Here is a 27,765-nt window from a genome sequence, read left to right on the forward strand (position 1 = left end):
TATCCAGATATACTTCAAGATAACAATAAACACATTTTTCTGGTTTTGTATATGTACACTGACAGAATCTGGAAACTGCGTTACATATTTTATTTCTTTTTAAACATTTACTAAATACCAGCACTGCTTCTGCATCAGAGCCCAAGTTCCCCATCTTTCGCTGGATTTCCAAACGACTTCAGCAGGCTCAGAGGCAACTGGGTTGCAGTTGCAAGACCAGAGTTGCCAGCGCTATGACAACACACAAAGAAATTAAAAGGGGGAAAATATGCTTCCCGCACTTACAAGCAAAAAGAAATGTAGAGTTTTAATTGCCTCCTTGAGAACGTCTTGACAGAATCACATGTTGATAGCAAATCGATTTTATTTTTAATACTTAAAACCCCCCTCTTGTCGTTAACGTCAAGCTTCTGCGATCAAATGTCAGCAGAAAGGCTTACTGCCCGTCTCCAATTCACGCTCTTAGAAACCCCGGCCCCCTGGAAAACAAACCCGAAGAAATCTCAGCAAAAGACCAAACAAAAGCCACAGTGACAATTACTGATCTAATCTACTAAGTAAATATGTATTGAGAGCTAGCTTTTAAAACCACGCCTTTTTCAATTCCATGCAGATTATTTCTGTTTGTGTTGCCATTTCTTTCAGTCTCTCACTGTGGCAGCAATTTGCCTCACCAAGAGCAAATGTTTCCTTGAGGGTCGTGTCCCTTCCTCTCTGGTCCTTCCCTCCGACACGCCGTTACTGGAACCCACGGGATGTGTGCCTTGGGCAACCTTCCTCCTCACTTCAGATGAGCGTTAGAGTTTGGGCTTTTCTTTTTACCTTAATCACGCAGAGCCTTACTGTGAAAAAACCACTGTCCTAAGCTGCAAAATGCCTACCGGTTTGCATTTTACACTTCCAAGGCTATTTTTAGATACCGGATCACAAACTTAGAGTTCATATCGGTGACGCTTCCAGCTGCACGGGATGCAGAAAGTAATTCAGAGCCAGATTTGACTCCAAGTGCATTGCTCAGCCACCACAGCAGCGCCCATTAGACGCTTTCGGCAGGCTTGCCAGTTGCCCTGGACTCGTTACTCGGCCTCTGCTTTCCACACAACGCATCGCTTGGCACCGGATCCTTTCTCTTGAGACGTGTTTCATTTAATCCAGCACTGACCATCCTGAGCAACACGTGCAGCTGCAGCTGGGTGAGGTGCTCCTGACCCTTTCCTGCACCGTCCTTGCCCACGACAGTGTATGTCGAGTGATTAAAACCTCTGAATGCCAGTGACCTCGTCAGCATCGTTCCTCAGCTGCGGATTTTCAAATATTTTTCCTTCACTTGAGCACCACACGGATTGCTAACAGCTGCTGTCCCATGAAGCCATGGCTATTCCCTCGCTTTGGCCAGGGCTGGAACATCCTTGGATGATCATTCCCTTATGTCATCATAAGGATCATTCTGGAATGAACGGAAGGGGGCAGGAACCCCAGAGGCTCATCTTAACAGCAGCTACTGAGAGCTAAACTTCTGAAAGCTTCTACACCCGGCTTTACACAGCCGCTGAGCTGAAAGTTCAGCAACCGCCTCTCACGTACCTGCGTTGGCCACAGCGAAATACCATTTCTTCTTCTTCTAAGAGCTTTTCAATACAATTTCTTCCCACCGAAGTCAAAACATTAAATGTGTCACTACTTTTTGCTTTTTACAAATACTTTTATGGAAATAATCCATCGATGGATTATGACTTTGTGAATTTTATCCACGTTCGGATTTACTATCCCTGGATAAAATTTGCCCTAATTTTCATCAGCAATGGTCTTCTAATAACCCATTTGTAAAATCTCTCCTGTAAGCTCTAGCATCCTTTGCTGTTAACTACCTAAAATGGCTTTGCGGTTACTTGCTGCGTTCGCTGTTCTGCTAGGTTAGTTTTACCCTTCCATCTCCAGAAAACCACTGTTTAGGTAAGCTTCCATCCTCATATCTATATAAGCAGATGCTCCATATATTTATCCTTTGAATACTCTTCAGGCATGTTTATCTGACTAAATCTACTACAATCAAGAATTTTATTACTATTATTATTTTAAATATATTTATATTTTCATTTTCAACTGAGGCTGGTGCTTGAGGCTGCATTGACGCCTGAAGTAAAACACAAATACTGGATAAACATTTGTGCTGACCAGATTTACATCTTGATTTATACTTCTTTTCTAAGTATCTAGAAAAAAATCATGTTCAGGTCTTGGTTTGCAGTAACTGTTAGCACCCAGAAATGTAAAACTGAATAAACCCCCTAATTATTGCTCACTTAGCTTTGCAAAAGCTGCATCTCACACCCCACAGATTCGTGCCTGCCAGTCAGCACCTAAAGCTTGAGGAATTAACAGCCATTTCTACGTCATTTATAATAAACATCAAAATTCATGATGTGTTGTTTAGTTTTGATTAGCTTCATGGCATCGTTCCTAGACTTGATACGTGTCTCTGGCGCCCAGTTCCCATTTCTCCTCGCTGCTGTTCCCCACGCCCAGGCTCATGCTCTGCTTACACCTCCAGATACTGGCTACTGCTTCCAACCTCAAGAAGAAAACTCACTTGCCGATACATCCCTATGAAGCAAAGTCTGGAAATATTTTTATTTATTTATTCTGAAGTCCAACAGAAGTTGTGAGCACTCTCGCTTGTTCATTTTACTCCATGAAAAGGATTAACAAACCACCGTGTCCACTCTGCGTACCATGGCAATGTACAGCATCAGCTCTGGTGAACCGAGATGACCATCAGCCATCAGCTGGCCAACTGCCTTCAGGGCACAAAGAGCCGAACACCTTCAAGTTCCTACAGCTACTTCTGCGGCGTCTGGTAAAGCAAGAGCTGATTTATACAAATGTATTTCTTAGCTTCTCAGCTTATCTGAAAGGATACCCAGTGTGCCAAAAGTATTCAAAAAGAGATGGCTCCGGGGGAGCCCTTACTGCGGCCTTTCAGTACTTAAAGAGGGCTTCTAAAAAAGATGGGGACAAACTTTCTAGCAGGGCCTGTAGCGATAGGACAAGGGGTAATGGTTTGAAAGTAAAAGAGGGGAGATTTAGACTAGATCTAAGGAAGAAATTCCTTACACTGAGGGTGGTGAGGCACTGGCACAGGTTGCCCAGAGAGGTGGTAGATGCCCCGGCCCTGGAAACATTCCAGGTCAGGTTGGATGGGGCTTTGGGCAACCTGGGCTGGTTGAAGATGTCCCTGGTCATTGCCAGGGGGTTGGACTAGATGGCCTTGGAAGGTCCCTTCCAACCCAAATCCTCCTGTGATTCTATGATTCTATCCGAATCCGCTGCCAACACAGAAGAAGGGCATTGGCTATTGCAAATAAACAAATTATTTTATATGACAAATAACTATCCTCAAAGTAAAGACACTAAAGTGTAGCGTACGCCATAAATTCTTAATTCACCCAAACCACTGGGTTCAGAAATAGCCACATAAGTAATTTCCAGGCACTGAAAAATAAAGAGCAATGCAAGAATTAAGACAAAATAATCCAAAATATCTCTTCACATGCAGAGCCAGGATTATCCGTATTGCAAAATCGATTTGTCAGAAAGAGTTACCATATGGTTTCATTGTCAGCAAGCTGCAGATTTATGTTTTGCTGATAAGAAAACAGAAATGAGAGAGCAACCTAGGCACGCTTGCCCATTAAACATTTCCTGTGCTCCCTCCATAGCGAAACATAGAGACTAAAAATCAAATACATCACATTAGTATATACCAAAATGATCTAAACCACAGCAATAATTACCTGAAAGCATGTTATCAAGATTGCCACTCGCTGTTTGTGCAGAAAGGGAGCAATCCATGACTTTGCCTCATTATTCCCATACACACGTAACTCAAGCCTTTCCGTTGCTTATTGTTGACTATTTAATGCAACTAAAACACGCTGGAATAACCAGATGCCAGAAAGAGACAGAACATTAGGTTCTATAAACCCTGCAGAAAATAAACACGCTGATATTATTTCTGCAAGTCTATTTTCCTACAGAAGCACGCCTTAGAAATTAGTGTCCCTGAAGGCACAGGCATAATGTTGAACATCGGCAGCAGCCTCACAGAAGAGCTCTTGGAAGAGCTCGCTATGTCAAAAAGCAAAAGAAAAGCAGCTAGAAGTGAAATATGAAATAAAGCAGATGTAGAAAAGCATATTGTGTGAATGAAACTGCCTGGCCCTGGCATCGGTCCCCTTGCGACCGTGCCTTCGCTCCCTCGCAGAGCTGGCCATGAATCCTGCCAGGGCTGGGCTCTTAATTCATGAAGTGCTGCAACAAGAAATTGCTACCAGGAGGAGCTTATCCTCCCAGTAGAAAATTCAGACACTGGCACAGCTTTTTAAGAAATTAGTGTTGAACATGACACCAACCCAGCAGTAAAAGAGAGGAGGGGAGGTCCAAGCTCTTGAAGCTCCAGGGCTTGACCAAGGTCCCCAGCTGTGCTGCAGCCCCCGGGAAGCGTGCTATGGAGACTGCTGGCTGCGTGCTGGCACCAGGCGATGACCCGCTTCGGCCTTTCCCAGCGAAAGCACGCGCCGGCGATGGCATGATTTGACCTCTCCTACCTATTCCACCGGATTCCGAGAGTCGCTCTAAAGCCGAGACACTGGAAAGCTGTTACAGACCCGTCTGCCTTCCATCACGCAGGCATGGCCCTGCAAAGTTATTCCCCTGGGGCAGGTTTCGGAGGTCCAGGTGTGGCACAAACCACGCGTACCAAAACACAGCCCACTCCATGCGGGGCTGCGATCCCCACATCCGGATGGGAAAACAGACGGTAATGTACTGCCCACGGCGCGGTCCTTCACAGCTCAGGGTGTCCTTTGGGGATGGAGGATGGCAAAGCCTACTTCAAGGTCTTTTCATCCCTTCTAAGGTATCAAAAATTATCAGATAGCAGCAAATTCTTGGCTTCCACCTCCAAAAGAAACCCTTGTGCTATGCTGCGGCAAAATCTTGCATCCCCATCTGAAGCAGACAAACTCGGTTCATCTCTCTTTATGATACGGAGCCTTTTTCTTTTCTCTCTCCCAGCATTTTTCATCCGGCTTTTGAGCTGCTCACGGTAGCAAACAAGATGTAGCATGATTTAGGAGTCAGCACTAAACACTTCCCGGCTCTACTCTGAAATGGTAGGGGCTGCAAGCAATTTTAATCCATGTAAAATCCATGCTGCATATCACCCAAGTGCTAGATTAGGGTTGGATGACAACATGTGCCATCCTCTCCTATTTCAAACATAAATAATGCGTAGGATTGGTGTAAAATTATTCGTGTCTTTTATGTTACTCTTTTAAGAGAGGATTTGTTCCAGCCGCTGTACTGCCATCTCCATGATTGATTTTTTTTTGCCAATTTACATCAAAGTCCGGTTACTCTCATCTGTAGATTTTGCTCTTGGATCTAGCAACGAGGGCAATACTGAATATTTCTCTTCTCATGGGAACAATTAAATGAGAAGTAAGAACTAAATGAAAAATTAGGTGTTTGATGAAGTCCCCAGAAAAGCAAGAACAGATGGGTTTTCTGTGCTTTATTAGTCTGTTTACCAACAGAATTGAAAAAATAGGTTATGACACTTCTGAGCAGTTAATAATAGTGCAATTCTCAAGAACAGGAAGGATCTGTTAAACCTAAAGCAAATTGGAAGCGTGCATTTATTGATCTCTTCACCATTACTTCCATATAAAAAAAAAAAAAGTAATTTTATATCTAGATCTCTCTCCACTATGGAGCGCACCAGAATTATGCCTTAATTTTGAACTGTTCCAAATTAAAAATTACCCGTGGAAGTGATGCCAACAGTTGATTTTGTGACTGTTTAGTGACTGGAGCTAATATTGCTGATGGTCTCCTCTATTTGTCGTTCTAAAGCAGAGAATAAATAAATTACATACTTGCACAGTGCAGAGTCTGTGGCCTAGATTCTAAACCAAAGAGGAACAACCTGAAATGAGCTTTTCACCTGCACTTTAGCTGCGACCCTGAACGTATGAAACGTCCCGGAGTAGACGGGGCGGTGATCTCACCGAGATGCAACCAAAACCCGCCGCTCCAGAGAGCTGAGCCCCGGCACGCCGTCCCCACCAGGCAGCGAGGGGTCCAGCCCTTGCTGTGCTTGCCTCCAAAGTCTCCTAGCACTGCTTCTTGCATAATAAGCACTGGTATTTTCAAGCAGGAGAACAGAAGTAACTGGTTACACAATACCACAGTCTTCCACAGATGGTCCTCAGCCTCCCCCGTGCATCTCTGCATCCACAGTCTCTGGAGAGGTTCAAATCCAAAGCAAGATGCGAGTGTTACCCCAGGATCTGTCACCCCATCTTTAGGGAAAGCCAAACAGAATCAGTGACGTGAGAAACATAAAGCAAACGAAGCCGTCAGCTCTACTCTGAATTTGAAATTTGCAGGTCAGGAATCTGTTTCCTTATTGGTTTCCTCCTCTGCAGGGAACAGCAAAGACAAGGAGCACCCCCGCACCCTCCCTCTGCCGCCAGGTCCCTCTCTGTCCTCAGCCGGCACATCCTTGCTGCTGGAAGTGTCCTTCGTGAAACATCCGGCCGGTGAAGTCTGTAGGTTTATATTTTCAACTTTCATCATTATTTTCCCCCAGTGCTCATGAATAACCTCTCATTCGTTAAACCTGTGCAGCCGAGTGTAACATTTCTGCAGATGGCGCAAAGCGATACGTGGGCTCCATTAACCAGACCCTGTATATTTTCCAATGCAAACTATGATGACCAGAAATGTTAAATTTTTTCCTCGTCCATTGTTGAGATAAGAGATCATCTTGGACCAATGTTCAAAGCATTTTTCATCATCACAATAACTGCAAGAAAACAATCACCGCAAACTAAACAGAAGTTAAACAAATACACTACAGAAGGCAAATGATTTTGGGAAATCCAGATTTCAGCATCCAACTCAATATTCAGCACCTCGCTAATGCGGATCAGGTGTCAAGAGGAAAACGGATGAGTTTTACTAGCAGTCTGCCTTTGGCAAGCCCTTCTCCACGCTCGTACAGGAGCCTGACGCAAGAGAACCAACAACTGCTTACGAGAGCAAAGCTGTTTCAGCAACCTCCCTTCACCCGGAGATGATGACGAGCATTTCTGGGCTCTGGAGAAGGCTTGTAGGAACATGAATGGAAAACCTGACCCTTTTGTCTGAAAGGGGATGCTCTGACGGAATCCACTCTCTTGCTTTTGTTCCCGTTAAAATGCAGAAGGAAAAAAAATGTCAAAACCACCTCGTCCGGCCAGTTCTAGTACAAACACCTTCTCAGCATGCACCCTATCAATGGGCCCAAGAACAGGACTCACTGTCGGAAGAGCTTCAGCTCAGCGGCTTTTCGTGTAGAAAATGGTTTAGCACCTCTAAGGATCTCTGCAAAACCCTTCAGCTTTTTCTCTTTAGAGCAGACAAATTTTTTTAACACCTAAGTGGATCGCTTTTCTATTTAACCTGAAAGCCAGCTGGTAACAAATCCAACATTTTCTGGCTTCCCTTAATAATCACTGAAGTTTTGTCACCAAAATTAAACTTTTCAATAGATCTTTGGTAAACTGAGCAAGATTCAGATTCTACTGCTTCTTGCAGTCGAGGAAACTAAAACAGAGAGAAACCAGCAGCAACGTTGTCCGTTAAGCTCTGGATCTACAGCTTCTCTATATAAATCACTGGTGCTTCTGGTGGCCCCCAGTGGGCTGCAGGGACGAGCAGGAGAGCTGGGCAGAGCTAGGCTCGGAATCTCAGGATTTAAAGGTTGCAGGATAGAAAATGATCATCTGAACACACCTGATGGAAAAACGAGTGTGAACACTCTCGCCCAGGCACCATGGAGAAATGGAGCTCAGCCCAGCTGTACAGCCCGCCACGGCTCCGGGTTATCTGCCGGCAGCAACTGTTTGGTCTGGTTTGTGTACAGCAGCGTGCAAACACGCTGGGGTAATGAACGTCGCCGATAAGAGCAGATGTCCCTCGATGATGTGGCCGGTGGCCTCTCGCTTCTGCGTGACGTTTGCTAGGCTGGGCACGATGGCAGAAATCGCTGCCGGTGCAGCGAGACAAGGTGAGCGCTGCCCCGACGCTGCTTTGACCGAAAAATGTTCAAGTGGGAAGGGTCCAGAGCTGCCAAAAAATGCTCCAGGTATTAGAAAACTCACCCCCATCATGAAATTTTAGGTGGGCCAGAAATGTTTGCTACTTGATGGTTACACACTCATTTTTGGCCAAAAAGCCCCAAAACATAGGAATTACGAACAAGTGCTTGGTGTAAATGTAAAGAATATAGAAACCTTTCAACCTTTGACACTACTTTCTTGTTTTCAAATGGACTACTGAACACAGGTTTGTTAGTTTTCTAGGGGAATTTCCAACCATCCTGTTTAGCAAAAACAACCTCAATGCTAGAGACCTTGCCTGCATTTGCTCCCCCTGGCTGTCCTGTTTCAGCTTCTGCAAGTCCTTTTTCCTTCCCAATAGCAAACTGAAGCTGTTCCTGTACTTGGTTTGCTGTGTTAAGCTGCTAAATGTGCACTACAGAGCTGTGACCCGGCGTTCGCAACTGTCAGCAAGAATTCCTGTGAATAATTGATTTTTTTAGACACCAGTCTGAAAGAGTTAGCAATAGCGTGCAATTTATTATGGTGATAGAAATCATTCATGGACTGAGAAACTAACAGCCAGATTTAAAAACCTTTAAAAACCTCTGCCATTTTATCACTTCTTCTTTTTCTTCTCTCCTTGTTGGGTTTTTTGCTAGGTTTTTTTTTTTGCTGCTGGGTTCAGCGTTCCCAGGCTGCACCCATGACAGCGGAGGGGCATGCCGCCAGGAGCTTGGCCACGGACACAAAAACAACCTGCAAAGCTGCAACGTGTGAAAATCACGCAGCATCCTGCCAGAAACCATTCAAGCACAGCAATGATTAACAGCACGAGTCAATACGCACATCTGCTTGCGGCCTCCTTGGCCATAGGAATTAGCGAAAGATGGCACCGAGATTGACGGGGATGCCAGTGTAAGGACGGGGAACCAGTCCATTGTGTTTACTTTTTCCCATTAAAAAAGTCAATGATTGCAGGCGAGTTACATGCAGAATGACAAGTAGCTTAAGCAAGTAGATCAAAGGACAGCAGCGCCGTGCCCTTCACTTCCTTGTACTGCACGTGTCTAAGAAACCAAGATCTGCATCAGATAATCCAGCTAAATCACTGGCAGCTGTTGGATGGCCAGAATATGGGGCAAGGATAGTCTCTGGTTCGTATTTAAAACAAGTGAAAAACTTAGTCCCGATCTCTATTTCTGTATTTAATAACGATAATGGGCCAAACACCAGAGCGCTCTCTTGCCTACGCAAAACTGCCACTGGCTCCGTGGGGCACCTCTTTCTAGAGCAAAGCGAAACCTCGGTGCCCAGTGCAGATGCCTCTTTTGACCCAACCAACTACCAAAGGTGATGGTCTTGGAGATTACTGCAGCTCTGAGCAGAAACTCTCCTGGGTATAATTCTGCTCTTTTACATGAAGGCACAAATTTCTGCTCTCCTGAACAGGAGGAATCAAACAACAGAACTGGTCCTTTGCACCTCCTTCAGCCACCCCAGCCCGAAACATCTTCCCAAACACTGTTTCCCAGCCCACGCGTGCGCTCGGATCTTTGTACACCATCTCTTCCCTTCACCTAACCTGGCTTCTGTCCCCATTTTCACCCCTCCTCAAAGACCCTCTGCTTAGGAGACGCGTACCTGTGAGCAGCATTGGTTTTGGCTTTATTTCACCCCAGAAATAACAACTTCATAATCCCTTCCACCTCCGTTAGAGGACAAGCAAGCAGTTAACCCATCCTCTTCCCCCACGGCTGTTTCTACCAGCCACTGCTGCTCCAGCCCACGGTGACGCAGCAGCGAGCGCAGCCTTCCTGAGCAGCACGGGGGCCGCGGGGCCAGCACCTCCGCACCTGCCACAGGGGCTCTGCTCTGCTGCCAACAGCTTGGACGTAAACCAGGCACCAACTCGACTCCGTCTCCAAGACCCTCAACAGATACAGGAATTGATTTATTTTGGTGAGCGGTTGCTCATTCTGCAACTTCTGCATTTCTCGCTGTCATCTTAAAAGAAAACAAAACGCGAGAGAGGCAGACTTCCACCAAGACTGCAAAATCATCTCTCTGTCAATCTTTTGATCCACTGAGCTAGTCAAAACTGCTCCTCAGAATAACACCCTCGCTTATCTGCGACTGCATTTGAAAGACAGCATGTCAATAAAATGCCTAAATGAAAACAAGCAACTGTCCTATGTGTTGGCTTGTCCCCGTCGAATCATTGAAGGCAAGATTCTGTAGTGCCAGGCGGATAAAAAGTCAGTGGCAATTGTGACTAAGCTAAGTAGTGCTAATTTCAGCACAGTTAAAATTCTCTTTGTTGTGGATTTGCAGAGGTGTACAGCGAGGCTCCGCTTTCTCACGGGAGTCCAAAGACCCTGGTGGAACGGCCAAACCGGCAGCGGTTTGGTCCTTTAAAACAGACCACATTTCTGGTCCCAACTAACCCAGAAAGTGCTGGATTATCTGTTGTCATTTGCGTGGGTTTGTTTCTGTGTTTTGAGGCTGACTTCTGATTTCTGAAATATCAATGTTTTGGGTCCAAAACACTCAGCTCACTTCATTCCCTAGCCGAAATTCAGAAGTCTAGACATAATTCATCTCTATAACCTAGGTAATTTAAGAGTAGCTAGGAGAAAGTATTGGAGAATACCATAGGGAATGATGTTGCACTGTGGAGGACTGTGCTAGAAGACCTAATAACTCTTTTCCTTCTCTATTTTGTACCATTCTAGTGTTTTTATGACAAGAACAAAAATAATTTCCTCAAAGCAGTAACAATGCCTGGTGCAAATGCCTAACCACTCAGATTAGCATCTTGCAGTACAGGAGAGAAAGCCAATTAGCTGAAATTCTGCAACTGTCACTTCTTTTACCTTATGGAACAAAAGGTTTCACTTTGATCTCACAGGAGAAAAAGGATGGAGAAATAACCGTGAAGAAATTACAAGCCCATATATTCCAAGTTGTGTTACATTCTGCCCTGTGGAAATGGAAATTTGGGATCAATGTTTTCTTCCCTAGCCCAAAAACTGAGCTGCACCTCAGGATCCCAGGAACAAGGCGAGACCCTCCTTGCAGCCTTCCTGCAGAGCAGCAGCGCTCTTGACTTTGAAGAACAACTTTGCTTTTGCTTTCCTGGAAGAGCAACTGTTAAGTTCTCAGTGACGTGATTTCACAGTTTCTGCACTGGCAAGGAAACTCACTTCAGAAAAAAAAAAAAAAAAAAAAAAAAAGCTGCTCATAACAAAAGAAGAGACACCTCGAGTCACACCACAGATACATCCAGCCCAGGACCTACACCCCACCACGGCCACCAAAAGTCACCCAGAGTACAACCGAGCAAATACGTGGTGACACCTCTTCCACTTGCCAGCAAACTGCAGCTCCTGGCTGTCCTAACCCAGAGATCATGTCTCCTCCTTGAAATGGTGTCTGCTAGATAATTTCTTCCACGGCTTGGTCCGGAGGTAGCCTTCAGAGCGCCCTGCAGCACGTTCCCCGCACCTTGGGCAGCCTCTCTTCTTCCCGGGTTTGGGAAGGCAGAGGGACGAGGCAGAACCACAACTACAGAGAGCAAGCCAGCAGCAAAAGACCTATCATTTATAACCTCCCTTTGTCTGTGGCTGCACCGATGTGTATGTAGATGTACCTATATGTTTATGGAACTACGTGCTGCCCTGGTCTGAAAGAGCCACAGGATTGCATTGATGGAGGAATCACAGCAAAACCCAAGGTACCAACCCGGAAAAACAAAGGGCCAGAGCCCCCAGCTTCAGCAACACGGAGACTAAAAGTAATGATACTCCTTCGTTACTCCTTTCTCTTTTTCCTATTTCCCCCAAAGAGCCCCCAATACAATCTGAGCAGCTTCAGAGGCAACAGCAACTTACTGGCAAGGCAGCGGCTGAGCTGACGACAGCACCCCTGCTTCACGGCAGTTCCCACAGGGCAGAAAAGCGCTCAGGTCATCACTGACACGAGCATTTCAGAATTTCAGAGGCTTTTCCAGATAATATAACGAGCCTGGCAAGAGACGGTCGATGAGTATCTGTCCATAGTAAACTACTGCAGAAAGGCAATAATACCGTAATGCTGCTGTGACAGCAAAACAACCAAGTACGATATGGAACACATAAAAGCATCTGTATCACTTAAAAACGTAGGAAGCTGAATTGAAGAAGGCTTCTTCTCAACTTCGAGACATTTGCTGCCCTCTTCCCCCACCCTGTGTTCCCACTCTGCACATTTGCCCTTCCGATACGCAGAATGCAGGAGCAACGCGCTGACCTTCCCAAGGAGCGCATCAGCTCCTTTTGCAAGTGCACTGCTGAACCTCCTCGAGCACGGGGTGGTATCGTTCTCCTGCTCAAGGTGAGACTGCCAGGGGGAGAAAACAGCCCTCAAAACCTAGACAAGACCAGGAAAAGCCAAGGGTGTTTGAATTTCACAGCTGTGTTTCAGGAAGCTGCGAGACCCTGCAAGTGCTATGGGCATCAGGCTGTGCCAAGGAACTTTAATTCAAATGGAAGTCTCGCCACGTTTCTTTTTCATCCTCTGCAAAAGGAATGTGTGAGGGAGTTTGTTCGTGCAAATCTTTATTATCACCCTATTGCTCATGGCCTGAAATTTTCCCAGGGGGCACTCAATCAAAGCAGAATGAAAAACGATCACCAATAATAACACGATACAATGAAAGATACTGTATAACAGTTGTCATCAGCTTTCTCTAGAGGTCACTTCCCCAGCAAATATTGCTGCATAAATAACATGGTTGCATTTAAATTAAGCATCCTGAACAAGAGTGTAATTTAAAATTATACAACAAGTAGTCATAATTTTAGCTAAGCCACTCAGATTTAACAGCAGCATGTCCGCCTAACTCAATGCGCTCGTAGTAACCAATGGATATGCAACGAAGGTGAAATCTGCACTGACGGCGAAGGCCAAGACAAACCTCCATGAAGTAGCAGGGTGACGAGGGGAGAGGTGACGAGGAAGCATGACCCCCAGCAAAGGTCTGGCAAAGCCCTGTGAGCCGCGAGCATCGCTGCTGGTCCTACAACAGATGCAGCAGCTACGCGCAGGCACAGTCGTGCCCTGATCCTGTGAGCTCCCTTTTTACTCCAATTTAGCACCTCACTGAGAACTCCTTCTCCACGGTTTTGGTGTAGCTGGTTTGGAAAAAATGGTGTTTGTTGTTCCGGCTGGAGACATGGTTGAGAGACACCAGGTTTGTAGGTATCGGAGGGATTAACTGAGAGTGGAGATTTCTAGTCTGAATGCCAATTTTTTTTTGGTGGATCCCGCATTTCTGGGATTTTTGCCACAAATCTACATAGGGCATGATTAGCCCAGGTAGGAGCAGAAAGGCTGAGTGTAACACAGGACACGCCACTTCCAAACCTCACCTTAACTGTGGGCAAACCCAGCACCAGAAGACAATTTGACACAACAAATAAAAGCAGCCAAATATACATGATTTTACCAAAGAAAAAAGTCAATAATTAGTAACATTAGTATCAAACTAGAGCAACAGGGTCTACACTTGTGTTTGAGTTGTTAATTCTCTAAGTAGGTTTCCCAGAACTTGTTTCGCATTTTTAAAAGGAACTGCTCTATTAAATTCAAATTAAATGCACAGTTAAGCACATTCAGCGGATGCAATTTAAAGCATTGCTACACTGTTAGCCCAAACACGTTTGCTCATTTCTATCAGCGTAACAAAATCAGGTCATTGATAAAGTCTGTTAGAACCGCACGAGCAAATTAAATCGCAGGGATATGTGGGGACAGGCAGTGAGGGAGAAGGAGGTCCCTGAATTTCAGGAGCGCTCAGCCCTACTTGCACCGAAGCCAGGGAAAAACCCTCTCTACCCTGCGATCTGCAGTATGGCAGAGAGAAACCTGGGCGAGCAGCGCTACGCCGAAAGCAGCTCACCTGCGGCCGCACCGAGCTCCTGCAGGCTCCTTCCACCGAACCTCGCTCCAGGCTTCGGGGCTGCGAGCAGGCGGCTCCTGCTGCCCAGGCCAGGGGCTGGAGGCTGCGGCTCTGCCGCACGCCCGGACCCAGAAACTCAGAGAGGCCGCAGCGGCGTGCACATCCCGCCTGTGTCAGACCCTCTGTCAGCTCCCGTTATTGTCAAGTCAATCAGACCTATCGAGTCAAAGAGGTTTTCAAAGGATGTTATGATCTATGCGGTCAAATTGAAAACAAAACTGAGGGGGAAGACAGAGAAAAGCAAGCAAAAGAGCTTTGATTGGTTTCTTGTTCCACTCCTCAGTGCATCATCCTATTCCACTAAAACACCAATATCTTCATTTTCTCCCCAGTCAGTTTGATCTCTGGAGAAATGTATTTCTCTTTGAGGACCAGCAGCTTCCAAGGGGCTGCAGGAGGGTACGTGCCGTACCCCTTCCCCCCTCACAGTACACTTCGTTTCACGCCTGCCCAGCCCTCGCAGCTTCGAGTCGCTCGCCACCACAGCACCCCGCGTCCGCTCAGGTGAGCCGACTCCAAAGTTCCACACGTTAACCCCAGTGCTTCGCATTTCCGAGCCATTAGAGCAGAGCGGAGGCCCAGGCAGCGAGCTGCCGCGTGGGCAGGCCCTCCAGCGCCGGACACCCGTGCAGGGCCGCCTCCCCACATCGCTCCCGGGCCCCTGCGGCCACCTCCGGCGGGGGCTGCTGTGGGGAGGGGGCTGCTGTGCCAGGCCCTGCCCGGACACCCACCGCTGGGGTGCCGGGGTGCCCTCACCCTGTCTGACCGCGCACCCCGGGCCGGCACCGCAGCCTCTCCCCGCAGGAGCCGTCCTTCCCCGCTCGGCACCTACCGCAGCCCGGCAGAGCCCGGGCAGGGACCCCGCCAAGCCGCCCCCACCCCCGCGCCCGGGGCGGCTCCGGGACACTCGCCCCGAGGCGTTGCTGTCCCTGAAAACTTCAGGCTGAGGGCGAGGTGTGGTTCCCCCCCCCGCCCTCCGCGGCCGCAGGGACCGGCCCCGCAGCCGGCGCAGAGGATGGGTGCTCCGGGGGGGCCGGAGCTGAAGGGGGGGGGGGGGGCGTAAGGCAACCCTGGCCGGGGGGTCCCGCTCCCCTTCCCGGGACACGCACACCCACACACCCCTGCCCAGGGGGTCCCACATCCTGCGCCGGGCACCCGCGTCCCTACCCGGGGGGATCCCGCACCCTACCCGGGTCCGGCGCTGCCCCCGCTGGCGTCCCTCCCCCGCGGTGCGGCGCAGGAGGCAACTTGTGCGCGGAACGATGCGGGACCCTGCGGGGCCGGGGCCGCGCTCGTACCTGTGTATCCGCGGGAGCCGCCGCCGCCGTCCCGCCCGGGCGCGGCTGTCCGCGGCACGTCCAGCCCCGGCGCCGTGGCTGCCGGCATGGCTCCGCCGAGCCCGGCCGCGCCGAGCCCAGCCGCGCCGCCCCGCGCCTCCCCGGCAGGTGCAGCCCGCGCCCGCCTCCGCCCGCCCTCCGCCGCCGCCGGGGCCGGGCCGGGGCGGGGGGGCCGCCGTCCCGCGGGAGCCGCCGCCGGGCGCCCGCCCCGCCGCCCCTCCGCCGGCACCCGCGGAGCAGGAGGAGGAGGAGGAGGAGGAGGGGGAGGAGGAGGAAGGCGGGAGGCGGCGGCTACTCGGGGCTGACGGCAGCCCAGGCGCCGCCGGAGCGATTCCCTGGCCCGCTGCGGCCCCGGGGCACCGGGCAGCGCCGTGCTGTGACACCCTCCGGGGGCCCGGGGGCTGCCCCCGCCGCACCCGCGGTTCGGCCCGTCCCCTCCCGACCCGCACGGCTCCCCCGGAGGGGCCTGGCGGGCATGCGGCACCGGGCAGGGGGCTGCCTGCCCTGCCTGCTGCCTGCCCTGCCTGCTGCCAGCCCTGCCTGCTGCCTGCCCTTCCAGCCCTGCCTGCTGCCCCCCGCTGCCTGCCCCCACTGCCAACCTTGCCTGCCGCTCCCCGCTGCCTGCTCCCCTGCTGCCTGCCCTGCCTGCCCCCTGCTGCCTGCCCTGCCTGTTCCCCCACTGCCTGCCCTGCCTATCCCTAGTACAGCCAGGCCGGTGCTCACAGCCCGAAGAGCCCCGGGTGGGCCAAGCTGGTCTCACGGGTCTGGTCTCATTCCAGACGTGCTGCCCGCTGCTCATCGTGCCATTATATGCCGGGAGCTGCGCCTCTCACGTACATCAGCTTACGGTCTTCAAAGTTGTGTTTATTTTCACTGGGATCTGAAACTAAACTCGCTGGGTAGTGCCAAGATCCATCATCTTCCTACCTCGGAGCTGGACGGCATGCACCACCGCGCACGGGCCATTCACTGCAACCCCAGCGCCTCGCACTCACTTTGTGTGTGATACTGTCCCTATCACATCCTGGCCATATCACCCGCAGTCACTTGTTACGCCAGCAGCATTACCTCAAACACGTGAGTTTGGGTCTCAGCAGCGTTCAGTGAGATCACCGAGTTGCTGACATTGGCAGCAGAGTCAGAAAAGTACTTCAGCGGTTTGCACCGCCTGTCCAGGAAAAGCAAGAGGAGGAACAGCAGGCTCTTCTGAAGGAGCTCTGCTTGCTGGTGCTGAGCATATGGGCTGGGGCCCACACTAAGCACTGCGGCTATTAACACTCACTCCGCTTGTTTTACCCTCTCATTATTTTTTTTTTCACATGGAATTAGAAGGAAAAATAGTCTGCAGGAGCAGATTGGAGAGATGAAATTCCAAGATGCACTGAACCCAAATAGACTGAGAAAAATCTCCTAAGGCTCTTCTGGCAACATCAAACGGAGCAGGACCGTACGCATGGGCAGTGGTGACACAGCCACGCTGTGCTACTGCTTGTAGCACTCTTTCCTGTGAGCTTACGTGGCAGGGAGTCCATAGAAATACTGCAGATATAAAGGACAGCTATTTCCATCTCTACAACTAACACACATTTTAAAAGTAATACTTGGTCACATTATAGCAAAAGAACAGCATTTTTGAAAATGCCGCAGCTGACGAATTGATCTGTATTTCCAGTAATGCCAAGTACTCGTAAGTCTAATTTAAGTCAACAAGGACCTATAGCTCCCGCCATCGAGCCCTTCATGTCTGTGAAGCCAGAGGAATACCAAAGCCAGGTGATTTTTGCCTTAAGCCATTGTTCCTGCAACTGCTACTATACAACTAAAGGTGAACGCAACCATGTTGCAAGTCAAATCTTTTCTTGCAGGCAAGTTCAGACGCAGCACCTGACCCCCGCTCTCCTCATGCCAACGTTTGGTTTGTGGCTGTGATGGAAAGCCCAACCTGGGAAAGAGCAGCCCTGGCTCTGCTGTAACCGCCCGGGGGGGAACTCACCTCCACGGCTCCAGGGCGAGCGCTTGTCTGGGGAACCTGTGGGGACTTGGTGCTTGCCAGCAGTGGAAGTCGTGCTGGTGATTTTAATGCAGAAGGTGGCCAATTCCATTGACCCAATGTCTACAATCCTTACTTAAAATACAGCTGGAATAGAAGGGAATTTTGCCCAAGTAAGGTGCTGTCATCTGCCATCACAAACAATGGTGACATGATTTCAGTTTTAAAGCCATCCCTCCCACGCAAATACGCTTTGAATTTATTTTAAAAATCTCATCACTATAGTGGGAGCAAACACAAGAAAAAAAAGGTAAGAGAGAAGGAAGAGAACAGAGAGCGCATCTTAAAACTGATGAAAGTTTCAGTGCTGCAGCCCCGTTTTTCCCTGCTGGAATCCTTATTTTGCCTTCAGTGTCAGGGCAAGCTGTGCAGCCCCAACTAGACACTTGTTGCCTTTGCGCGGGGATTGTTTAACTGTTGGATTTCGCTAAGCTGCCTTAAGGCGCTGTCTTTCTTCTAATCCCAGTTATTAGGGTTGGCTCAAGGCATGCCAAGGGCACCAGGCTGCTGAAGCGACAGTCCCTGTGGCGGTGCTGCCTGCTTAGCTGGCGGCTGCGGAGCCTGGCTGGCTGCGGGGCAGGGACAGGCTCCCCAGCCCGGCCAGGGCAGCTTTCCAGCCCTCCGGCAGCAGCAAGCTGATGGCCGGCTCTGTCCCCCCGTGCAGCCAGCCCCGGAGCCGCGGGAGCTGCCTGGCTCCAGCTGAGCATCAGCCCCCAACCCCCAGGAAACGACACTTGGTTTTGCCTGCATTGTTCAGGCGCCTTGAGCCGGCCTTGTCGCTTATTCAATAACTCTTGAAAAGGAGGACAGTAGCTCTCAGCCGCAGGTTTCTGTTGAAACAGATAACGCATGCACAGCTGTTATTGCTAAAAGTCCAGGGCTCAGCAATTAGAAAGAAAAACTAGACCCTTAGAAGCGACAGTGAAATAATCCGTTGGGCTGTGAGAACTGCTCCGGTCCCCAGGGTACTCCTGAGTCAATGGTGTGCAAGGAGGTGGTTCACTCTGCCCCCCAGCTTCTCCTCCTCCTCCTCCCAGCTACAGGTCTCTCCCCTGCCCTTCTGCTGGCGCTGACGGCAAGGTGTGCCAGCAAACCCTGCCAACCCAGCAACACCGGAGGGGAAAGCAGCCCCTTGCCTTGGCAGGGGGTGGAACCGGAACCTGAAGCCCTCGCCCTTTCTTTCAGCTACAACGGTTGCTCATGGCTGCGGCCACCGCCGTGTGGCTCACGGTCTGCCTGGGAGCCTGCGTTCTCAATGCCGTCAGGGACTGCTGCATGGAGCAGCAGTTCAAGGAACCTTTCAGCGTAGAAATGACCCAGCACACACCATGGGCTTCGACTGCCGCCTTCGAGCCTCTGTGCTACAGACCACAACGTACAGACCCAACTGCTTTGCGAGATCAACAGGAGCCAGATGATTCACCACCCTTGTACTGACCTCAGAAAGGGGAACCGCGTAAAAGTTAGAAAAAGCCCCTGAGGAAGAGCCAAGAGAGCCAAATCCTCCCAGACGGACCAGAGGCTGTTGGTGGCCGCCGGGCTGGAGGACACGGCTGCTGGTCAGCAGGGACCTGGGAAGGATCAGTAAGGAAAAGCTGGCAGGACTGAGCAGCAGAGAGAAAAGGTTGTTAGAAGCAAGTAGGTATTCTTCTGAAAATCCAAAGACGCGCCCAAATGAGGAAAGTAGAAAATCTGGCAGCTTAAACGTGAAAGGCACAAGAAGCAGGCCAAAGAGTGGAAGAACAATTTGCAAAAAGCATCAAAACGAATCGTAAATTTGTCTTTGGATGCCCTACAGGCAGGAAGTCTGTCTGTCAGAGAACCGGTGGGGTCCTTGATCAGGATCTGAAAGAAATACTCAGAGAAGATAAGGTCAGAGCAGAAAGCCTAAATTAATTCTTTGCTTAGCCTGGAGGAAAGTCGAGAGGAAAGCCAGGGCCTCTCTTTGAGGGGATGCACGAGATGGCCTGTGTGTTGGTAGGGGATGCTGTGGAACACGCAGATGAAGAACAGGAGCAGGTAGCATTCAGCAAGAGTGCAAAAGAAACTCAAGATGAAATAACTAAATTAATTTTTAACAATGGTGCGTAACCTCTCGCTTAAAAATCTTCTTGATTACCCAAGGTCTGAAACAGATGAAATGTGACATCAGCTTTTTAAAAGGATTTCCTTCAGATGAGACCTCAGAAACTACCGGTTGGTAAGCCTGAAATCTGTACCAGCCACCATAATTGAAAATGTTTTAGCAAATAAGATCAGTGAACACATTAATACATCTAATATACTGGGGAAAAGTCAATGTGAGTTTTATGAACGGAAGTAAGTTATATCTCAAAAATCCTCTGGAGATGTTTAAAGGAGTCAACAGGCCAGAAGATAGGGAAAATCTAGTTGATATTTTCTATGTGGGTTTTCATAAAAGGGCTTTCAGCAAAATCTCTTCTCAAAGGACCTCAAACAGCTATGGCATAACAGGAAAGGACCTCGCAGAAATGCAAAAAGTGGGAATAAAGAGCTACTTTTCCCTGCAGAGGGGAGCGACGACGGGAACTGCTCAGGGCGGGGGAAACCAGCCTGGCTTTGGAGAGAGGGATCCTGCGCGCAGGGACCTGGAGAGTGGTTTGTGCCAGGGGCCGGCTGCATGCCCATGCCAAACTCCCCTCGGCTCCTCCATCGACTCTTGGGCTACCAGCAGCGCAGAGCTCCGCGGTGCTCACGTGGCGACAGCTCGTGGCTGATAACAAGCGACCCGCTCCCGTGCTGCAAAACCCTGATGTATCTTCCTTTTGCCTAGCGACCCTACGCTTTTCCCCCAGGAGATGCAGCCCGATGTTAGGGAGGCAGTGGCTTCAGCGTGGGGCCAGAGCTCAGAGCTGTTTTCTTGTACTGCTATGAAATATAGCGCAGTGCCACAGTATAGAAAAATACAGCAACACGCAACCATGTCTGTCCCGTCAGAGTCTGGAAATGTTAAGCTAATTTGAAGAGGGAACAAAAATGTTCCCTCTGCAATAGAAATGAATAAATGCAGCGCGACAGGCCGGGTGGCATTGAAATACATGCTGCTTTGCCAGTAGCTTGGAAAACAAACATTCGGAGAACACCCATTTGTGTCTTCAATACAAGATAAAATGTTGCTGTGTACACTCGCACGCAAACTGTCTCCTCCAGCACTGTTCGGAGCTAATCAGCACGGTTACAGTTAAGCAGACGTGGCTTTACAAATTCATGTTTGGTTTGGGATTTGGCGCCTATGGTAATCTGGCATATGTCACACTTTCTTCTCCAGCTTAATTTCTTAGCGTTATAATGAAAAGCAAATAATGATAATTCTATTTCCCCATTTAAATTGTTTGTGCTGATTATAGGAATAAGGAAACAAAATAAATGGTAAAAACATGCAAATCCCTACACTACAAACATGCACGCTGCATCACACCATGGGGTTTGACAGCCCTGGGCCCTGCTACAAACGTGTGAGAGTGTGCTGCAAAGCAGCCTCGGGTTTGCTGAGCTTTTGCAATCCCCGTTTAAGCTCAAATAGCAGCTTTTGAGCCAGTACAGATGGTTTTAAGAGGCACAGTATTGGAATTAATACACATAAAGGAAAGGGAAATGAAAAATAGTGACGGCAGGAACTGGGAAAGGAAAGACAGAAAGCAAGTGGCTCATTAAAAAAAAATGAAAAAATAAAAAGTGTGCATGTGTGACACTCCCAGGCTTCCAGCAGGACAGAGAAGTCAGAGGACAGCCTGCAAAGAAGCGTGTGACAGCGGGTTGTGGGGGACGAGACGGTGCCTCGCCGAGGGGTAAGAGAGCAGCAGAGGCTCGCAGCCCTGGGTTCGTTGCACCTGTGGGCGCCGATGGCCGTTGTCCGAGGAAGAGCTAAACCCCAAAGCTGAGGAGCGCAATACCTGGAGAACAGATAGGAGCCCCCAGGGACGCCAAGGCCTGGGGGGATCCAGCAGAGAGAATCCGAAGAAGAGGATAAATTTCAGGTTCCCTCACCCCCGTGCCCTGGAAGATGGACATTTCAAGGTAGAAAACTATTTGCATTCCCACAGGATTTGGAACAGAGCTAAATTCACATGAGGTGTCCTTGATGTGAACACCCCGAAATACGGGACATTCAGATATTGGGGTACTGTTCAGACTGACAAATCTAACAAATAAGCTTTTTTACTGTTACAGTTAAGATCTGAATCTGAAAACAGTTCCAAAAATCAGGAGCCACTTTCAAAGGAAAGCTGCTGTGTGGCATTAAGTAGAGGGATTGTGTGGCGGAACACAAATGTGAGTAAGCAGGGGGATTTTCCTCTCCGCTTAAGACCTAGAGCTCTTGGAAAGCAGATCTGCTGTGGAAATCAGAGCACCGCTGATTTTAGACAGAAGCGGCTTTCTGCAGAACCACATCTCCCTGCATTATCAATAAGCAGCTGAATCCACCCCGTAAGGGGGGATGACCCCGTCCCTCCTTGTGGACCACCAAAAAAGAGGCGGAAGAAACGCAGTGACTGTGCTCAGTGACACCTTGTAATCAATATTCAGAATTGAGCTCGGGTTGCTGCACGGCCAGCCCCCATCACCGGGGTGCTTCTTCCTCAGAGCCGCAAATCCAGCCTCAGGGCTGAGGTAGCCTGAGCAAACATAGAGTTTCAGATGGAGACGTTACAGGACACGATGATGGAGACGTTACAGGACACAATATGTGAGGCCGATGGGATATTGAGTCTGATGCCACAGACAGGATTTATATAGGTTCATAATGTTATCAGCGGCAGTGAGATGGCCTGGTTTAAAGCATCGAAAGAGGAGAATGCTGACAGGTTCACAAATAAACTCGAGGTTCAAGTGATAATTTTTACATTATCCCCAAGAAGCTGGGCAAAGTTCATTCCTGTTACACATTAGTGAAAAAATATTGAAGCCAGCAAGAGCTCAGGCTCCAACTGCAGTTGGGTTTGAGCCTGTACGTCTTACCCATGCACGACATCTCCTGCTAAGACGGATTCTGAGCAAAGGCGTGAAATGTATTTCCGAATGTACTTTTATTTTGCTTAAACTGAAAATAAATGCACACTTCTATGTCCTGTTTTTTCTCTTGAAAACAAAAAGTAGCCAGGACAGACACAATGTACTCCCGAAAGTTCAAATTTACGCCAGCAAGAACAAGCACCGCAGTCACCACCTTTGCGAAGGCTCATTAAAGCAATTCTTTCCCCCCCACAGGACTTGTCAATCTGATTTCACAGACAAGGAAAGTAATTATTAGGATATTTATGTTAATTTTATTTTCCCACCACAAACTAACCCCTGGAGTTGCAGCCATCCAAAACACATTGTGTGATCTGGCAGCACTCCAAAGCCCGCTGACTTCCCTCCCGTAATTAGTACCTTGTACTTCATCGTGTGCACTCAGTCTTGGTACGCTGGGTCTCCGTGAAACCTCAGGTGCTTATTTTTAATGAGTACAGCAACGGAGAAAATATATTCCTGACAGGAGTTATGAAGAGAGACATCAGCAACTTCTGAAAGTGCAAGCTGTACGTTCGCTGGTGGCTGGAGTAAGTCAAGTGGATCTACTTACTCTCTGTTTATTACTCTGTATAAAATACAGTTACACTTTATGCAGGCAGTTTGCTGTAATAACCATTTGTTAGAGCCTACCCTGTAATAGCATGAACAGAAGAACCATAGCTTAAATGTTTGGCCTGAAGCGAAAACCTGTGCTGTTACTGATGTGCATTGTTGTTAGCATCGCCTGTATATTGAATTATATTAATAAGGGCTATTAAGTGACATGGTCTCAAGTCCACCTGATCCAAGCAAGAAATAACTTACCTCTAATAAAAAAGACAAGAGGAACAGCAGTCTTTCTGACCCAAGCCTGTCAGGTGTGCAGTTTACAGAAAATATTCCATTCTGCAAGTCATATCATGGGTTACTTGAGCTTATGGAGAGTTGCTGTGTTTGGCTCCAGTCCTCCAACAACTCCGTTCTCAAAGAAACGTGCGGAGGCACTGCCAGAAGATCTAACCTGTTTGTCAGGAGAAAACTCAACTCACTGGCCAGCAGCACTACGAGATCCCTTGTGCACGGTCAGCCAGTTTCTTCACCCTCTGATCACAGCTGACGAAACCGACCCCTGCCACCCCAAAAGTCAAACAGGAACATGCTAATACCAGAGCAATACAAAGAGTGGATCTTCAAGTGCTGTCACAGGCGTGAACGAAATATTAAAAGCTGAAAAAGGCAAAAAAAAGGTCTCTGGAAAAACTTGCCCATAGCCTCCAAGAGATTGTTCTCAAGTTTCAAGGGAAGCAGCGTTAGAAGACTCATCTTTATCTGGTGTGGTCTTCCTGACTGCAGTCCCATGGCAGACACCCACGGGGTCTCAGATGCTTCCAACCTAAACACTGGATGGACAGCAGCACACGAGAGAGAAAACAGTCAACAGAATCAGATAGCATGTAAAAAGAAAGTTAAGAAAATCAAATAATAAAATGAAAACTGAACTTGTTTGCAGAACTTTTTGTCCCACAAAAGGCAGGCAGGCCATCCTGTTAAACTGGTCAGCCAAAAGGAACAACTCATTCCTGCTGGGCACCTCTCAGGGCTCTGAAATGGTTAAGAAATAACACTGCTGTTGTCAAAATGACAGAATTGACAGGAAGGAGGAAAAGTTAAATTTCAGACAACACCAGTAATGAAGAAAATGAGTGTCAATGCACAAGCTACTCAGCACAGTGCTCCACAGTAATTAAGGACAACAGACAACACGGCTATCAAGTATGCAGATGTGTAAATCTGCTCCAGCCCCATAGACTGGAGGATCTTGGTCACTTGGCCACAAAGAGAGAGAAAAGGAGGAATGAAGATGTGAAATTACGCACGGTTTGCCGTTTCATTTCCTACGCTGTGGTTCAGGCCAACCACACTCTGCTATAGAGGTCAACGCCAGCGGGAACCGGCTGAGTAGCAAATACACAAGCAAATATAAAAATATGTTCCTGAATGTGAAGAGCACCGATTCCAGCTGGCCAAAGCGTGCAGAATGCTCCTGCTCCCGCTGGTGAGGGTTTCCCCAGGCAGCAGAGCTCTGTGAAGGTGTCTGTAGATACGTGTAGTGTTCCTGACATTGTACAGAAGCTTTTCCAGTGAAAATTGTAATCCCGAGTATGCCATTACCAGTCATTGCAGCTTAACTGATGAAAAAAGTATCTTTTTAGTGACTAATAATGAGACTAGCTCTAGTAACTTTTGAAACGAGGGAGAAAAAGAGAGAAAGGGAGAGAAATGCGCCCATGTACAACTTGTGATCTTTAATGGAAATTACTTACATCAGTTTACAAATCGCTTTTACTCTATGACATATTAAAATTGCAAGAGAGCTTTCTAAGCAGAGTCAGCTATCTGGTTACTAGAACACATCATTTCTTGCTTGTCTGTTTTGCTTTAGTATTTAATATCCAGCATTAAGTCAAAAAGCAAGACAGATGCGTCACATCTTTGGAGACTGTGCTCACAGCTGAGTGGGAAGTGAATATGTCCTAAAAATAGCATGAACTGGACACATTTCAGGCTACCCAGGCAAAATGATAAACTTTCCATTTAAAAGCTACAGTTGAAGTAGCACATTCATCTTTCTTTCGTTCTGCAGACACATGAATGACAAAGCCGAGGTTTTATGTACTGCGATCCTGCACTCAGTGAAGGCGACGGCACAATTCCCACTGTAGCGAGTTTCTCATCACTGAGTACTTGTTGTGTACAGACCGAGCCATTACGGCAATGGAGTATGTGGAAACACCGTACGTGTTCATATTTTCCTACAAATTAATCATTTGGGTTCACACAGGTGAACCATAAATTATGATTCTTCTAAATCAGGAATGTAGCGAGCAATTAGCTGGAAAAAAAATTATAAATAATCGAGCTTGCCAGAATTCAGAAACCTGACTCCAAATTAGCAGAGAATGAGAACTCAAATCCAAAAAATACTGTCTAAAATTGCTGGTGCCAAGATCACAAAACTTTGAGAACCTGAAGCCTACTTTCTTATTTCTGCATCTGTTTACTAAGTTGCGTTGTACTGTGGGTTGTGTTTTGCTAAAACAATCACCCCCGTGCGCCTTGATCTGTGTAGGAGTTGGTTCACTGTGGTGTCCCACCATCACCACGAGTACCACCATGGAATATTACATGATCAACACAGCTGGAAGGAAAATTCTGTTCTAGCTGTTGGACACGGAAAAAATCCCCGTGTATTCTTTAGCCAACAAAATAGATGGTGCCTAATGCTGCCGTATGTTATCTCCTCAGGTGCTGGCACAACAGAAGTTGGAAGGGAAAGAACTACTGAATGGCACAGTGGCTTCCTCTTGGGATGGATTATGATCACAGACTGAGATCCTTATCTCCTAAATTACCTTATCTTTAAAATAACTTCATAAAAGGGAATAAACATAATCTGAAAAGAGTTGTGGGAAGTATTTGACTAGTTGCTGCAACTGAACTTAGAAAGTTAAAGCTGAAAACATAATTTCCTACAAATCCAAAATTACTTGACCAGAATTCTCAACCCAATGGAGTTTAATGATGTCTCATTCTTTTAAATTAGCCTTCCAATTTAGGAAAAGAAAAGATGGGAATCTGCAGAGTAATGAAAGTAAAACATAACCTAAAAATAGAAGGGGTACATATGATCAAATGAAAAAATCAGGGGAGGGAATATTTCACCAAACGAGAAAGTCCACAGAGGATTTCCAGAGCATCTCTCCTCCTTGTATTGAAAAAGTGATGGAAGAAACCTTCATTCATTCATCCCTCGGGCAAATATTTCTTTTTTGCTGTCATTGCTTTCTCTGAAAGAGCTCTTTCAGCTGTAACAGGAGTAAACTGGAGCCCCCTCAATGGACGCAGCCCTTAGCAGCCACGGTTTGTGCCGAGCCGTCACCACGGTCCCCAGCTCCTCAATGCCGGCGTGTCAGAGCTGGCAGCGCTGGGGAGGACAACGCCAGCGGCGCCTCAGGAGACACGGGCCCTGACCAGTGCAAATCAGAAGGCAGAGATGTCTGCCTCTGTAGCTAATCATAGCTAAAACAAGGTATAGAAGGGACTGACATTATTCCCAGGAAAAGACAAGAATATATCCATTTTCTTATCCTATACGGGTGCATTTGTCACCCATCGCTGCCACCCGATGATCTTAACGTCCGAGAGAATTATACAAACAATCGATGGATGTAAATGAACTCTGGAAATATCGATGTTTTATCAGCTGGTGAAGCATTTAACCTTCAGGATAATACGGCTTCACCACTGTATGGAAACGCTCGGGTGCTAAGCGCAAGCAGGAGATTGACTTCGCAAACATCTCGGCAGAGCCAGGCTGCCTCCAGCCTGCAGCCGGTCTGTCTCCCCGCGGCTGACAATAATGCTCTTCCTAGGAGCTTCTGCAGTAGTTTTAACCTCTGGATTCAATATTTGCCGTAAAATTTAGTGTAGTAAAAATGTCCAAATTACAAACCCTAGGGTTCTCCTTATAGACAGGAACAGCGAGTCTCTGCTCGCTCTACCAGACTGTCAGCCTGGGCTGGAAACCGCGTTGGCTCCACAACAGCAAAATCAGCGCCCTTATCAGCAAAGGCTCTGGGCCAGGAGGTTCCATCTATATCCCACATCTAAGCAGACAGTTTCTTTTTGTAATTTTAGCTTTTATATCAGTTCCACTCCTATATGCTTGAAATACTAAAATTGTAGTGGGTAGGTATTAATTTTCTGTAAAGATAGATGCAGACACATGGATACGAATACATATTCACATAGCAGAGACAAACCTCACATCCAGGTTAAGCGCGTAAGCGTGGTGGCAGTTTGGGCTTGATAGGTTTTTCAGTCGCATGAAAGCAAATTCCCTCTCACTTTGGCACGAATGTTCTGCAAGGCGCTGTTCTATACCTGTAAGAAACAATAAACTGGAGAGAACTAAGAGATGATTTCATATTTTATGTTAAAACAAAGTAGAACATAAAATGAGTATTTCCCCCAGAAGAGCTCTCTTGATTTTAACTGATCCACTACAGTAAAATAAAGGGGAAGGACATTAAAACGAGTTCTGTGGGAGCGTTTTGCATCCGACAGAGTTTCTCCGGAGCCCCGGGAATGGCGGGATAGCACATCTGGAAGATGCAAGAACAAACCAGCACATTTAGAATCATTTTTCTTGCT

General features: G+C 48.0%; 1 protein-coding gene across 2 annotated transcripts in view; it reads right to left on the reverse strand.

Moving 5' to 3' along the window:
• SUSD3 (sushi domain containing 3) overlaps positions 1-15,735 on the reverse strand; it is a 32,688-nt gene extending 16,953 nt beyond the window's left edge. The window contains exon 1 of one of the 2 annotated variants that reach the window (XM_054838016.1): positions 15,447-15,735. In XM_054838016.1, coding sequence (XP_054693991.1) covers positions 15,447-15,534 — 88 coding nt within the window. In that variant the 5' untranslated portion in view covers positions 15,535-15,735. Of the gene's footprint in view, positions 1-9,791; positions 9,820-15,446 lie in introns of those variants that run through there. The other variant, XM_054838017.1, reaches the window with a different exon arrangement.
• Between the last annotated feature and the right edge of the window lie 12,030 nt (positions 15,736-27,765).

This window comes from Grus americana, chromosome 11 (genome assembly GCF_028858705.1).
Source record: "Grus americana isolate bGruAme1 chromosome 11, bGruAme1.mat, whole genome shotgun sequence".
NCBI classification, from domain to species: domain Eukaryota; kingdom Metazoa; phylum Chordata; class Aves; order Gruiformes; family Gruidae; genus Grus; species Grus americana.